Source organism: Peromyscus eremicus, chromosome 2 (assembly GCF_949786415.1).
Source record: "Peromyscus eremicus chromosome 2, PerEre_H2_v1, whole genome shotgun sequence".
NCBI classification, from domain to species: domain Eukaryota; kingdom Metazoa; phylum Chordata; class Mammalia; order Rodentia; family Cricetidae; genus Peromyscus; species Peromyscus eremicus.
The window spans coordinates 152743282-152759566 of NC_081417.1; the positions used below are offsets into that span (position 1 = coordinate 152743282).

The window sequence follows — 16285 nt, forward strand, 5'->3', positions numbered from 1 at the left end:
TGGAGCCCCAGACAATGGTGAGACCTTGTTTCAAAAAAAAGCAAGGTGGACAGCTCTTAAGGAATGACACTTGTAGTTAACTTCTGGCAGGTGGGCACGCACTCAAATACACATACAGACGCATACAGACACACAGAGACACACACAGACACACACAGTCACAGACACATACCCCTATCTTAACAACTTATTTTGCGGAGTCCATGAAACTCAATAATTTCATCAGGGAACAGAACAATAGAACGCTGGTGCCCAGTCAGCACAGTGGATACATCCCTTGCAGAAGAATTCAAGGCTGCTTGCCCTGCCCATAGATGGAGGGAAGTCAGCCCACTAAAAAGGTAATGCCCTGCATGCCAAACAAGAACTGTCAGCAGTCAGGTTTGGAGAAAATTCTCTTCAAGCTACCAAACACAGATAGAAAACCTATTTGACCACATCAATTCATCCTGTACTGACAGGTAGGAACCCTGGGTTTTCTCCCAGCAAAGGCAATGCTGTAGCATCAGTTACCTGACTGAGGGTTGGAGATGTGAGCTTGCCCAGTAACGGAAGATCTTGTGTTCAGTACCCAGCAGTAGGGAAACAATAAGTCACCAGAAATTGCCCAACCTTCAGCCATGAAAATGGAGACCTTCTCCACCCTCCCACCCAAGTGGAGGACTTGCAGACCAAGTGCCATAGGGCTTTGTACATGGACAAGTCTATAGAAATCAGGGTGTTTATAGTCCTGAGCTAAATCAATGGGGTCAAGCAGCTTTCCCTGCAGACATCACCTAATCAGGGGGATTACTTCCCTCACTTTATAGCAAAGGAAACATTCTTGAATGAGGAATGCATTACACACACAGTAACATGTGAGACCTCTTCCCTTCTGCCTCCTGCATGAGGATATAAATACCATCAGATAGGGATAAATGACCATGGAAATGAACTAGAGATCAAAGCCAGAAACAGGTCATCACTAAAGTCAGTGAATCTTTAGTAATATACAAAAATCAACTCCTACACTACATCATCCAACCCTCACAAGACTCTGCCTTTTAAAAAATATTTAATGTGCCGGGCAGTGGTGGCGCACGCCTTTAATCCCAGCACTCGGGAGGCAGAGCCAGGAGGATCTCTGTGAGTTCGAGGCCAGCCTGGACTACCAAGTGAGTTTCAGGAAAGGCGCAAAGCTACACAGAGAAACCCTATCTCAAAAAACCAAAAAAAAAAAAAAAAGAAAAAAAAAAGAAAAAAAAAATTAATGTACACACAGAGAAGACTAACAGAAATTGTTAATGCCTCAAGTGCAATGAATGAAGCCTCTAACGCACACCTTCCCTCACTCTCACATAGAACTTTTTTGGGGGGTTTTCGAGACAAGGTTTCTCTGTGTAGTTTTGCTTCCTGTCCTGGATCTCGCTCTGTAGACCAGACTGGCCTCGAACTCATGAGATCCGCCTGCCTCTACCTCCCAAGTGCTGGGATTAAAGGCGTGCGCCACCCAGCTACGTAGAATGTTTTTAAGAACTAATGTAGCCAGGCAGTGGTGGCGCACGCCTTTAATCCCAGCACTTGGGAGGCAGAGCCAGGCGGATCTCTGTGAGTTCAAGGCCAGCCTGGGCTACCAAGTGAGTGCCAGGAGAGGCGCAAAGCTACACAGAGAAACCCTGTCTCGAAAAACCAAAAGAAAAAAAGAAAAAAAAGAACTAATGTATTGACAGCAACCCCGGGAAGGAGCTCGGTTGGCACATCGGCTTGCCTGGCAAGGGTAAGGCTAATCTAGGCCCCCAGCACCACCTAAGTCAGGTGTAGTGGCATACACATGTAATGCCAGCACTCAGGAGGTAGAGACAGAAAGACCATCAAGTTCAAGGTCATGCTCAGCTATAATAAAACAAGCCTGGAGCCAGCCTAGGCTACATGAGTCCCTCTCTCTCTCAAAAAAAAAAAAAAAAGCAACCAATGACTTCAAACTGCTACTCTGGGAACTGGGATTGTGAATATTCTGTCCAAAATGACATACTTGTACACATACACGAACAATTTCATGTGTACTCTTTTACTGACTGGGTAGGGGATGGGGCTATAACAGAACAGCCCCTCACACCAGCTCACTATCTGAAGAATTGTACATTTTCAGTGTTTTGTAATTTGAGTTCTGAGCTATTCATGAGAAACTATCAAAGCCTTAGCTTTTAGAATTTGACAGTGGGGGTCAGTTTTCATTTCAAAGCTCAAGAGTCCAGTGACTTAGCAGGATATTGAGCTAGGAAATGCCTCGAAGAGATGCTGTGATTTCAACACAACAAAACTGGGACCAGAGGCAATGAAGGAAGATATGGACGGGCTCTGGCAGCCCTCCCGGGTTCTGATGGCTCTTGACTTTAACTGCCTGAAGCCCTTTGAGATGGATGGGGTAGAACAGGTGCTCACACTTCAGGAGACCACCACAGAGCAACGCCTGGCAGAAAGCTTGCTTCAGTATAGACACCTGTCTCCACTTTCAAACACAGCTATGTGAAAAGTCTGGTGGTTGTGTGAGGGTATTTGAATAGGTTATCTGGTCAACAGAAGAAAAAAAATCAAATACCACATTACTGTGACTAAAAGACGGCTTACCTCTGCACTGCCAAGGTCATATATGTTTTTATCTATGTGATCTGACTCACTCTATCTCAGAGTCAAATACACGCTTCACAAGTCTTTCGAAGAGCACTCAGTGAGGACTGAGACAGGGTATCCCCACCCTACCTTCAACGACATAAAAACTAGATTTTTAAAAATAACTGTGCCTTCTATATGGCAGGTTAAAAAATGTATTTGTGGAGAAGTGAGTAGAAGTTAAAAAGAGAAAAATAAAATTCAAGTCCATAAAAGTCAGAACTCAAGCTATACGGGCAGGTCTGCTGCTGCACACGCCTCAGGCTGGGGTGGTTCAGAAGTAGAATGCTGACCATGCACACGGTCCTGGTGTCCCAAATTGATGGTCCAACACAAAATGAAATGAAACACCTACCTTCTTTCAGTTAACATTTCATAAAAGTCTCTGATATCTTGGCCAGACTTCTCCATGCAGTGATAAAATGCCAACTGGCTTTCCCGATTTGCAAAGTCCACCTTAAAAAATAAAGAATTCACAATAAAACCCATTATTATACAAACATAAACACTATATAAAAAGATTTTTGTAAAGAAAGAGAAGTTTCAGATTTCAATTTTGGAGTTTGTTTGAGACAAGGTTTCTCTGTGTAGCCCTAGCTGTCCTGGAAGTTACTTTGTAGACTAGGCTGGCCTTGTGGCCAACCAATGACTGGTCTAATTTGAGGCCCAGGCCACAAGAGGGAGCCCATGCCAGGCACTGCCTAGATGACTGAGGCTGGTAGCCCAGACACCTAGAATAGAAACACAATTGGCCAAAAAAGAGCAATGAAGTGATTCCGAATGGTGCTCTACTCATGGTTTGGTGGCTACTTCCAGCTGTCATCAGAAAGGCTACCTCTGGCAGCTGATAGGAGCAGATACAGAGACCCAGAGTCAAACAATAGGTAGAGAGAGCAAGCCCAGGTTGGAGGTCTCTATCAGGTGCCCCACCCCAAGCTTGAGGAACTCCATTGTGGAAGAGTGGGGGAGGAGGAATTGTGGGAGCCAAAGGAATTGAGGGCACTGGGAGAGCACGGCCTGTGAAATCAACTAAGAAGGGCTCATTGGGGCTCACAGAGACTGAAGGGGCAATTGTGGAGCCTGTATGGGTCTACACTAGGTCCACTGCATACGTTATGGTTGTTGGCTTGGTGTTTTGGGGGTCTCCTGACAGTGGGAATGGGGTGTCTCTAACTCTTTTGCTTGCTCTTGGGACCCTTACTTCCTACTGGGCCCAATCTGATGTGATGGTTTGTGCCTGGTCTTATTTATCTTATTGTGCTGTTTTTGGTTAATGTCCTTGGGAAGCCTGTTCTTTTCTGGGAGATGACAAAGAGTGGGGGTGGGTCTGGGGGAGAAGGGGTAACTGGGAAGAGCAGAAGCTGTGGTCAGGATGTATTAATGAGAAACGAATATATAAAAGTTTAAAAATAATAATTAAAAAATAAAAGGCGTGCACCACAACACACGGCCAATTTTGGAAAGATTAAGAGAATTTTTTTTTTAAATATAAAACTCCCAAATTCTATACAAATCTTGACAGATGCAATTTAAGATCCCAGAACCCAATCCATTAGTGAAAGGGTTGGACGCAGTGCAATTCCCAAACTGAGGAGGTTGAATTAGAATGGTCACAATCACGGGCTTGAGGCCAGCCTGGGCTACACAGTCACTCCCACACACCCACAACTTCTCCCCTTGCCAATGAAACAAACAACAAAGAAGGAGAAAAAATAAAATGCTAACAAATTTCCACCAGAATTCTAAGTTGGCAAAGGCTTGGGTCAATTAAATGGGTAATCTATAGTTGGTCAATCTATGTCACACATAAATTTGTAAGAATAACCATTACAACATGAGGACAACACAGCTCTACTCACTGGCTACCTAGCTTCATGTCCTACTGCCAAATTTTGTTACTCTATCTTAATCTAGCCATCAGTTCTTAAGTTCATAATTATGCTAAACAACCATGATTAGCAAGTTTTAAACCAGTAATACCAGGAAAACACACACACACACACACACACAGAGTACACTGCTTACAAACATAGGTAGCTTACTTTTGGAAGCTGACAGACCAAATGTGCCATTGGCACACAGACACTCACTGTAATGGGAAAGGAGAGCTCTAACCAAAACCAGGTAAGAACATCAGGCATCCAGGGGCAGAAATGCTTTGAAAAGGGCTGTTAGCATAAGGGCATGAAAGACTTGTGTTCACAAACAGCAAGCATGAAAATCCTATTAGTTCCCCTAAAAACTGAGGACAAATACAATCATGTTTGGTAAACCACTCTCGGTGTTAGCAACCTACATCTGCAACTATGGATAGAGTGCTGACTCGACTTTTGTTTGGCTTCTGGTTTTTTTGTTTTGTCTGTTTTGGAGGCACATCATACTATGTGGACCTGTCTGGGATTAAAGGCATAAGGCACCCGGAGCCTTTGGCTTTTGTTAAAGTCACTGTGCACACCTTAATTTTATTCCCACCAATTTTCCTGCCCTTGGTCTCCTTGACAGCTGCTTGTGCATACTCAATCTCACTGTAGAGAACGAGAGCCATGCCTTTTAAGCGGTCAAACACCACCTGCAAAAAAGGAAACAACCAATTAAGACCTTTAGCTACTGGTCTGAGTGTCAGTCCCCAAAAATCCTAAGTCACAGGATGCTCCTAAAAAAAAGTCCTGTGTTTAGATTACTCCAGAAGTTTGTCTTGGCTTTCCCAGAAGAGGCTTGTCTTACTAAACACACTAAATTCAGTGTGCAGAGACTACGGAATCATGGGACTGTCTTAGTAAACACATGTCAGGTGTTGCAAGGACAATAAAATCGTGGTACTGAGGCTTCCAGTATATTACATCTTTGATTTTCTGTATTTTACTGTTTTTCATATTGACATTACTATAAGGAGATCATTCTTCTATCTGAGGCTCAAAATAATAAGAGGATGAAACTGGGCCTAAGATCCTTTTCCTACATTTGTGTGCTATTTAGGTCAGATGAAAATTTTACTGTATGAACACATTAAATTCATAATTACTTAAAACACAAATCAGATCTAGGGACAGAACTATGTGATAGAAAACTTGCCTAGTACATGAAAGACCAATGTTTAATCCCTAGCAACAGAACCATGAGTGACTTAATTACATTTAGGCATGAATGTAAATTCCTCTCTCCCTTCCTACCATGTTACTATTTCAGACAGAGTCTCATGGTGTAGCACCCTCCTGCCTAAACCTGCCTAATGCTGAGATTACAGGCATGAGCCACCATATCCAACTACTAAACTGGTGTATGTGCGTGTGTGTGTGTGTGTGTGTGTGTGTGTGTGTGTGTGTGTGTGAAGTTCAAAGGTCTGTCATTGCTCTGCCACAGACTCCAGACTCATGCCCTATGAACGTCTTGGGTTCTCCTCTCTGCACCTCCCAGCTCCTTGTATAATGCTCCGATTATAGACAATGATGCTGTTTCAGCTTTCACGTGGTTCTAGGGATTTCGACTCGGGTATTGATACTCTCAGCCAACTCTCAGCTCTAGACTAATTTCCCCTTCTATCATTGCGTGTGTCTGCACACATGTTGTATGTGTGTGGCAGGAATGTCACCAGAGGACAACGATGTGGAGCTGGTTCTCACTCTACCTTTATGTGGGTTTTGAGAATCAAACTCAGGTTACCAGATTGTGTGATGAACTTATTTACCTGCAGAGTCTTCTTGCTGACTCAGAACTAATTTTCATGAGAGAAAAATTTTAAAAACCTCTGGCAACCTACTTTACTGTTTCTAAAAAAAATTCAGTATACTGCAAATATTTTTAATTAACTTAATTTAGCTAAGTACATCTATGGGATAGTTGTCATGGCATCACAGTGCTATTTGAAAATTGAAGCTTTAGAGGTGTTTTAAATTTAAACTGGATGTTGTTTTTTTGTTTGTTTTTCAAGACAGAAGCAGCAGAGACAGGGTTTCTCTGTGTAGCCTTGGTTATCCTGGAACTCGCTCTGTAGACCAGGCTGGCCTGCCTATGCCTCCCTAGTGCTAGGATTAAAAGCCTGTGCCAACACAGCCTGGCATAAACTGGAATAAATTTTTAAAACCTTTTATGTCAGTCAAGAGTGGCAGTGCATGCCTTTAAGCTCAGTACTCGGGAGGCAGAGGCAGGCAAATCATCTCGAGTTTGAGGTTTGAGGCCAGCCTGGTCTACAGAGCGAATTCCAGGACAGCCAGGGATACATGGAGAAACCCTGTCTCAACCAAAAATAAAATAAAAACTTTTATACCTACAAAATGTATAGTTTTAAAAGTATAATTACCAAATTTAAGGTGTGGAAAACATTCAAATACTATTTCCTTAATGTTTTTCTAAATATTTAGGTATTTAAGGCGACCATTTCTATGCAGTATACACTGGTCAACAGAGCATACTGTTATTTAATTTGACGCCTTTTTTTTTTTTTTTTTTAAATTTATGAGCATTGGTGTTTTGTATGCATGTGTATCTGTTGGATCCCTGGAACTGGAGTTACAGACAGCTGTGAGCTGCCATGTGGGTGCTGGGAATTGAACCCAGGCCCTCTGAAGAACAGCCAGTGCTCTTAACCACTGAGCCATCTCTCCAGCCACAGGTATTTAATTTGAACACTCACTAGTATAAAGACGAATAACTATTTTTATATGTGACAAATACCAGAGACTGTGCAAAAGGTCTGTCATGAGTAGGCAAAATATTTTTTAATCCTATTTTATTTAAGTATATATAAAGAAGTTCCAAATTTTCCCAGAATCTTGTCTGATTTAGAAAATAGCTTTGTTGCTGGTGATTCTGCAGTGCTAGGGACTGAACATGGCCCCTGGTCTAACAGACCATAAATCTAAATTTAATTTTTAAAATAACTTATGCATGTATATCTATGTGCATGTGTACATATGCACAGGTGCCTGCATAGCCCAGAAGAGTGCGTTAGATTTCTGCAGCTGGAGTTCCAGGCAGGGTTGAGCCACCTGGTGTGGGTGCTGGGAACTGAACTTGGATCCTCTGGAAGAGCGGCAAGGTTTTGTAAGCACTGTGCATCTCTGAAGACCCAGCTAAGAATGTTTTAAGATGTAAATCATTAAAGGAAAAGACAATGGTAGGAAGTGAGACTGAAGGACAGAACACCAAGAAATACTAAGAAACAACGTCAAGAGCAAGTCTTACCTTTACCACAGGCCCGTATCTGCAGAAATGTCGTGTTAAATACTGATCAGACACATTTGAAGAAAGCCCGTCTAACCACACACAGTTTGTAGGCATGCTCTTTCCGAAACCCAGCTGAAATTAAGAGAAAATTTTATCACCGCAGATCACTATTACTATTCAACAAAGTTCTCAGAAAACTAACTAGTCTTCTATAGAAATGCTGAATCGTGTGTGTGTGTGTGTGTGTGTGTGTGTGTGTGTGTGTGTGTGCACATGCGCGCCACTGATCCCAGGAGCTCACATGTGGAAAAGTGTGTCATCTGTGTCATCTACCACTGAGCAATACCCTCAACTGCTCAACACTACATGCAAGTGGTTAGTATGTAATTAAAGAACAATCAAAATTTACAACAGGACAATCCTGCCTGGCCCTCAGTGGCAGCCTCTAATGAGGGCACAGAGAAGCTTGCCTTTAGCGCTAAGAACTGTCCTTCTACAGCCCTAAAATGATAAAGTCCCCAAAATCTTAAAGCAAATCAAATAGTAACAGCATAATGATTTATGCACTTCATTTACCTTGAGGCGGTTATTTCCAAGGTACTCTCCGTCCATCTTCTTGATAGCCTTACATACACTGGCAATATCACAGTACTGCAAGAAGGCATACTGAGGAACTCCATTCACTTTCTTAATATCAATGTCCTGAAAGACCCAATCAATATCACTTAGGCAATATGGCAATAAGAAAATAAATAAGAAGAAGCCAAGTCCACATAGATTGCTTCTTTCTACAAGTCATGTTCCCAGTAACTTTAGTTGGATCCTCTGTCCAAATACACTGTAAACTGATGGAATAAAGACCATATACCATGAAAGCCATCCCATGTGAGGTCCCTGCAGAAGAGCAATTGTACTGCAACTTAAAATTTTAAATCCATGGTAAATAGAAATTCATAACAAAGGAAAGGTTGCCTACTTAGTGAAATACTAAGAAGTAATTCCCTTTGGTGCTGTGAAATAATCTTTTTGTACACTGTGAAGATGTGTCACTTGGACTGGTTTAATAAAGTTGAACAGCCAATAGTAGGCAAGATTTTCAGAGCAGAGAGGAAGGTGGGAAGAAGAAAGGGAGACACCAGAAGACAGAGCAAGCAGGATGGACAATATAGAGATGAGGTAATAAAGATACAAGGCAGAAAGAAAATTAATAGAAACTGGGTATTTTAAGTTATAAGAGCTAGTTAGGAACAAGCCTGAACTACCAGCCAAGCTTTCATAATATATAAGAAGTCTCTGTGTCATTATTGGGGAGTCAACGGTACCAACAAAAAAGTCGAACTACAAATGGCACCCAACATGGGGCACGAACCTAGGACCCTGAGATTAAGTGTCTAATGCTCTACTGAAATTCCTGGCTACAAACATAAAGAAATAAACCTAGAAAAACTACAAGACAGATGACATATATTTTACCTGCTCAAACATAAAAGGAAAAAAAAAACATCTTTGGCTGGCTTGTGTGCAGTGCACAGTCCATACTCGTGTTACAGATATGTATGCTACCTTTGAAAGTTCGTGTGTTTTCAGAGCAAGGGGACCAGACACCAGTAAAACAGGTAGCTCACGTGATCCAGCCTCTCAGAGTGCCTCTGTTACAGTTTCCTCAGAGTTCTGCATGCAGAACAGCTTCAAGGCTGCTGGCTGAGATGGTCCAGCCTCATAGACTACTCCAGCCAGGACTATAGGTAAGCCCTACATTTTCCCATCACATCGAGACTAAACAACAGCTAGCTCTCCCAAGACTTGAACATTATTCCAATATTTCCAGGGTCCCCTAAGGATGCCAGCTCACCCAGGCAACAGGAACAGTCTAGAGAACACATCACCCACATTCCCAAGAGGTGGGGTAGATGGATTTTGGTCATTGGTTGGGTTATGGGTGTTTGTCATGAATAGGGAGGTTGGTCACAAACTGTTATTGGCCATGGTCAGGGAGAAAGATAAACAAAGGAGATTAGATTCAGGGACCTCATTCTGAAGGGGAAAAGGGGGATATAGTACAGAAATGATGGGATAAGTATGGATTGTTGAGTCTACTTTTGAACAACCACTAGTCTCAAATATTTTACACTGGTATGGATTTTTGTATATTGATACAAATTTAAGGTTATTTTTGCTATACTGTATATGTGTTTCTATTCTTGTTTAAGATATTGTACCTATGCAGCTCATTTAATGTAATGTAAAGTTTTAGTCCTTGAAAGCTATTTAGGATAATAAAGAAATACAGGTTAACAGTTAGGCATCTGTAAGAGTCAAACTTATAGTCATGTAAGGTATGTTTTCAGGGTCAAACAGATATATTTTAGACAGACAGGTTGTCTTCAAACACTTCAAAGATCTACAGAAAATGGCAGTTAAAATGTTATAATAACATAAGGCTTTTCATGACAGTGAGACAGGTCTGCTCCTGGCAGCACCAATCTACTTCAAAAAAGGATGATGGGCATCAAAGAACCTCCATATAGTTTGCTTTCTTTGTGGCAAAAGCTAGTCATTTGGGCAAGAAACTGCTCTTGCCTCAACTGCTGACAATATGCTGTCCAAACTGGACAACAGGACACAAAAGAAAGTGACTGCTGAACTTTTGCCAAGATAAGGCAGGACATTCCTTTAAATTCCTGCTTTACAGAAAAATCTGTCAGATATTCTAGGCCTGTAGGCCGAAGGTGGATGCCCCAATATTGCACAGGAACCTTGAGGTGACTGTCCAGGCAGCCAGATGTCTCTATCATTTCATAGTTTTAGAAGTTGCTTGCTCTGCACTTCCTGTTTACTCAAGAAATGTTTTATCCTTCTTGGGTGTCTGATGGACTAGGTAGTTATATTGCAGTTTTCCTTAGTTATGAAAGAAGGTAAATTAGGTACAGAGCTTTGGACTCATCAAGATAGAATAAATAATGGAGTATTTTCTCTAAATTTGCCAAATACAAATGGACTGGACATTGTAAATGTAATTCTTACTTGATAACTATTCTTATTTTATACAGTTTTATTTGTTAAAGTTAATACCTTTCCTTTGTATTTAGACAAAGAGGGGTAAATGTTGTGAAATAATCTTTTTGTACACTGTGAAGATCTGTCACTTGGATTGGTTTAAAGCTGACCAGCCAATAGCTAGGCAGGATTTTCGGAGCAGAGAGGAAGCTGAGAAGAAGAAAGGGAGACACCCGAAGACGAAGAGCAAGCAGGGTGGGCACTATGGAGATGAGGTAATAAAGCCATGAGGCAGAAAGTAAATTAATAGAAATGGGTTAATTTAAAATATAAGAGCTAGTTAGAAACGAGCCTAAGCTATCAGCTGAGCTTTCATAATTAATAAGAAGTCCCTGTATGGCTACTGGGGAGCTGACAGTCCCAACAAAAAGTCTGTCTACACTTTGGCACTGTCAAAAATCTTTAGTAGAGCCAAACCCCTTAATATACTACCTGAGCCACGCATGGTGGTGCACTCAGGAGGCAGAGGCAGGTGGATCCCTGTGAGTTAGAGGCCAGCCTGGTCTACAGAGAGAGTTACCAGAGCTACCATGTCTTGAAAAAACCAATACCAAGGCCAGCCTGTCACACAGAGACCCTGTCTCAAAAGAAAGGACTTCATTTTATCATTTAAAAACAATAGTCTTTTTCTTCAAGTACAAAGTATGAGCAAGAGACAGGCTAACACACAGAGACATAGAACATAAAGATAAAAATACAGAACACACACAGAGACAAGAGAAATGGAATAAACACACACAGAACAGCTGTTACTATCACATACTCTTCACTCTTCAAAGTCTAAACGTACAACTTCTTCACCCCTGTGATCCCACCACTCAAGACAAAGGCAGGAGAGAGCTTAAGAATTTAAAGTCAGCATAGCCTGCACAGCTAGTTCTGGGCCAGCCAGGGCTACATAATGAGATTCTGTCTTAGAACACAGAAACAAGCCAGGCATGGTTTCACATGCCTTTTATCACAGAACTCCAAAGGAAAGGCAGGAGGATCTCTATGAGTTCAAGGCTAGTCTGGTAAACATAAAGAGACCTTGTCTCAAAAAAAAAAAAAAAAAAAAATCAAACAACAACAAAAGTTGTGCAGTTGAGTTGGTAGAAAGTATGTGCCTAGCACGTATGAAGCCCTGGGTTTGTTCTTTAATGCCTAAGAATTAATTCTCAGTACTATGGAGGGCAGGAGCTATCAGAAGTTCAAAGTCACCCTGGGCTACATACAACATTTGATGGCAAAGTAGGATACATGCCACCACTCTCCCACTCTCTAATTTACTAATTTTTATTTTATGCATTATGGGTGCTTTGTATGTATTTATGTTTGTGCACCACATGTGTGCAGTGCTTACAGAGGCCAGATGAGGGCCCTGGGTCCTCTGGAACTATAGTTCCAGATGGCTGTGAGCCACCAGGTAGGTGCAAGAAATGGAACCTGGGTCTTCTTCAAGAGAGCCGGTGCTCTGAAGCACTGATTCACCTCTCCAGCCTCATTTCTTTCAATAAGAAAAAGAAAAGAAACAAAGCAAATAACAGCAATTTAAAAAACCCACTTGTAATTATAGAAGTATTTATTTCTTTTTTAAAAACAAGAGTCTTTGGCTACAGAGATAGCTCAGTGGTTAAGAGAAAGCACTTGCTCCTCCTACATGAGTTCAGTTCCCAGCATCCACTTCTGGCAGCTCATAACTTCCTGTGACTCCAACTCCAAGGGTATCTTGACACCTCTGGACTCAGTGGGCATCAATACTCATGTGCACATATCCACACACAGACATATACATAATTAAGCATGATAATTAAAAACAAAACAAAAAACTGTGCAGCCCCAGCTGAACTGGGAACTTAACTATGTAGACAGGGCTGACCTTGAAACTCACAGAGATACCTGCCTCACTACATAGTAAGACACCATCTCAAATTTAATTTTTAAAGAGGGCTGGAGAGATGGCTTTGGCATTCATGTATGAACACTGGCTACTCTTGCAGATAACCTGAGTTCAGTTTCTAGTATGCCCATAGCAGCTCTCAATCACTGTAACTCCAGCTCCAGGGAGTCCAATGTCCTCATGACCTCCACAGGCCCCTGGCACACATGGTACACAGACATATATGATGGAAAAACATGCATATACATATTTTCTTTCTATTTTTTTTCAACGAGTCTCTTTAAAAAAATGTTATGGGAGGATGGTAGTTCACACCTAGACTCCCATTACTCAGGAGGTCGAGGAAATAATATCATTTCAAGGTAAAAAGAATGGAGCAAAGAGGAACTATTTCATTTGTTCTTAAATATCACATATCCACAACCATTCTATGCCGTGCTGACATTCTACAAATATTACAGCGTTTTATCACTAAAGCAACATACCACAATTTCTCCAAAGCGCTGAAAGATGTTTCGAAGGTCATGGTAAGTAGTTGTTTTTTCAAGGTTGCCAATAAAAAGAGTTCTTGTTGCTTTGGGATGGAATTCATCTATCCTTTCATCCAAGGGCCGAAATTCATTTTCACTTTCTGTTTCTGTGAGTGGATGGGGCAGAGTAGAACAGGGTGCTTTAATACATTCTCTGTTTAACAAACTGTGTCATTCAGGGCCTGGTGGACAGGCCTGTAACCTCAGCACTCAGAAAACAGGGGTGACAGAACTGAGTTGAAGACCAACGTTGCTACACAGCAGACACTGTCTCAGACAAACAATGAAGATCCCTCTCCAAGACTTTAACAAGAACGGTTTTGTTTGCTTTTTTATTTTCTGGAGATAGGCTTTCTTCCTGCAGTCATAGCTGGCCTTCAACTCACAGATATGTGAGCTGTATTGAGAGCTGAGATTAAAGGTATACACCACCATGACATTTATTATTAGAGTAGTATGTGCATGAAATATGAGTGTGGGCATGTGTGGAGGTCAGGGGACAATTCCATGAGTGGCTTCTCTCCATTCACCTCTACATGGGTCCCAGGGATGGACTCGGGTCACCAGACAAGTACCTTATACCCTCTGGTCTTTTTTTTTGGTTTTTTGTTTTGTTTTGTTTTTCGAGACAGGGTTTCTCTGTGTAGCTTTGCGCCTTTCCTGGAACTCACTTGGTAGCCCAGGCTGGCCTAGAACTCACAGAGATCCACCTGGCTCTGCCTCCCGAGTGCTGGGATTAAAGGCGTGCGCCACCACCGCCCGGCTTTTATTTGTTTTTATTTTTTTTGTTTTGTTTTGTTTTGTTTTTTTTACCCTCTGGTCTTAACAGAGAGTATGAGACTACAATCTGGCTAGACATGGTGATACACCTCTGTAGTCCTAGCACTTAGACGGCAGATGTAGGAGAATGGAGAGTTCAAGGACAGCCTGTGCCATACAGGGAACTCAGGCAACTGTGGGCTTCATAAGGCAACCTGATCTCAAACAAACAAACAAAACACACACATACTCCACAATCTAAAAGAAAACTACAACTCAGCAGAAAACAGTCCCACTACATTGTTTCATTTCATTTACTTTCAAGATCGTAACGATACTCAACATTTCATGTTTACTACATTAATAGTAATTATTGCTATAACAATAGTAATTCAAATGTCTAAATCAAGACTTCAGGGGATGGAGAGATGTCTCCGAAGTTAAGCACTGGCTACTCTTGCAGAGGACCCAGGTTTAATTCCCAGTATCCATAGCAGCTCACAAACCATCCAGTTCCAAGGGATCTAACACTGTCTAGTTTCCAAGGATACCAGGCACACACACAGTGCACAGACATGTGCAGGCACAACATCCATACAAATACAATACTAAAATAATTACTTTAGAAAGACTTTTAGATACAAGAATAACAGTGTGGAACGTGACTACAGTGACATCTGTGAGCTCTCATTTCTGGTGTTAAGTGGTCCCCCAAGGACATCCAAAAGATTTCTGTTTTTTTATGATGAAAAGCCTTGGCTTAACTTCTAATTTAATCGCAGCCCTTTGCTAAAGCTCCACTTATTAATTCTGTCTGAGATACAGACATTCAGGTTTTAATGGTAATTATAGCCCAGCACTACATGTTCTCTACTTTTTAAAAATGTAAAACAAAGTCATCAAAAAGATAAGTAGACGGGCTAAGGATATAGCTCAGAAGTAGAGCACTGTGTAGCACATACAAAACTCTGGGTTCAATCCTAACACACGCACACACGCACGCGTGCGGGGGACAGACGCACGCACGCACGCACGCACGCACTCGATGAAGCCAGGCATGGGAGACACATTCCTATAACCCCAGCAGGAGAAACAGGAGTCTAAGGCTGGCCTTAACTATAAACAAGTTCAAGGCTAGCCTGAGCTCCATGAAACTTTGCCTTAAACAAACAATAGTAACAAATAAAAGATGAACTGAGCATGGAGGCACACAGCTGTAATTCCAGCACTTGGGAAGTGTAGGCAATAGATGTTGGATTTAAGGTTGGCCTGGTTTACCTATGATTCAGTCTCAAAAAGAATGACTAACTACCACTGTCTCCAAGTGCTACCCAAGAAGGTGAAAGGACCTTATATAATAACCATCTTAAAACTCTCCTTATCTGCTTAAAGATCGGAGAGCCGTCACCTGCCAATGACCCTGACCTAGATCTCCATTAACAACTGACTGGTGTTGAAGACCTACATAGGTTAGGTGTACACTAAACCGTTCTCAGGCGGTTCGGACATGCCCCAAAGCAATCCAACAAGGACTCCTGCCACCCATGCTGAAGGACTGATAACCCCAACACTCAGGAGGCTGAGGCAAAAGGACTGCCCTAAGTTCAAGATAAATCTGGACTACACAGTGAGTTCTAGACTAGCCTATGCTACAGAGTAAGACTCTGTCTCAAGAAAACAACAAAAAAGGAACTCATGAGCTGTTCTTAGTTAGATACAATCTGAAGCAGTACACCTGAAACTTGATAAAGGGAGAGAAGGCATTCTTTGGGACAAGAATTTCCTTTGACTTCTATTGTGATGTTTGATCCTGACTGTCAACTTGACAGGATTCAGAATAACCACGGAAATAAATCTCTGGACGTGTCTATGGGGATTTTCTCGATTAGGTTAATGGAGGTGGGAAGAACCCCCTAAATGTGGGTGGTACCGCTCGCTCCCTTCAGGTGTTGATGCATATGACCCGTCACTTCAAGCTCCCAACTACCTCCTCCCCACCCTGAGGTGACTGGACTCCAGAACCGTGAGCCAAAGTAAATCCTTTCTCACTTAAGTTACCCTCATCGGCAGTGGGTATAGCAACCAATAGACCCAGAATTCCATCGTAAAATCATGTACACTTTACAATACCCACTTTACCAGTGTTATGTCTGATTTACTATATAAGTATCATTTACATATTCATAGGGAAATTATGTTCCCTCTTATCAGATAAGACGAATATTCTGAGATTTACCATGTAAATGAG

The 16285-nt window shown here is 41.8% G+C and overlaps 1 protein-coding gene across 1 annotated transcript in view; it reads right to left on the bottom strand.

Moving 5' to 3' along the window:
* The window catches only part of Spen (spen family transcriptional repressor), an 81045-nt gene that overhangs the window by 14229 nt on the left and 50531 nt on the right, over positions 1-16285 (bottom strand). Inside the window, exons 6-10 of the mRNA XM_059255324.1 lie at positions 13234-13385; positions 8389-8514; positions 7831-7944; positions 5105-5218; positions 3005-3105 (exon numbers count right to left, since the gene is read on the bottom strand). Of these exons, the coding sequence (XP_059111307.1) occupies positions 3005-3105; positions 5105-5218; positions 7831-7944; positions 8389-8514; positions 13234-13385 (607 nt within the window). The remainder of the gene's footprint in view (positions 1-3004; positions 3106-5104; positions 5219-7830; positions 7945-8388; positions 8515-13233; positions 13386-16285) is intronic.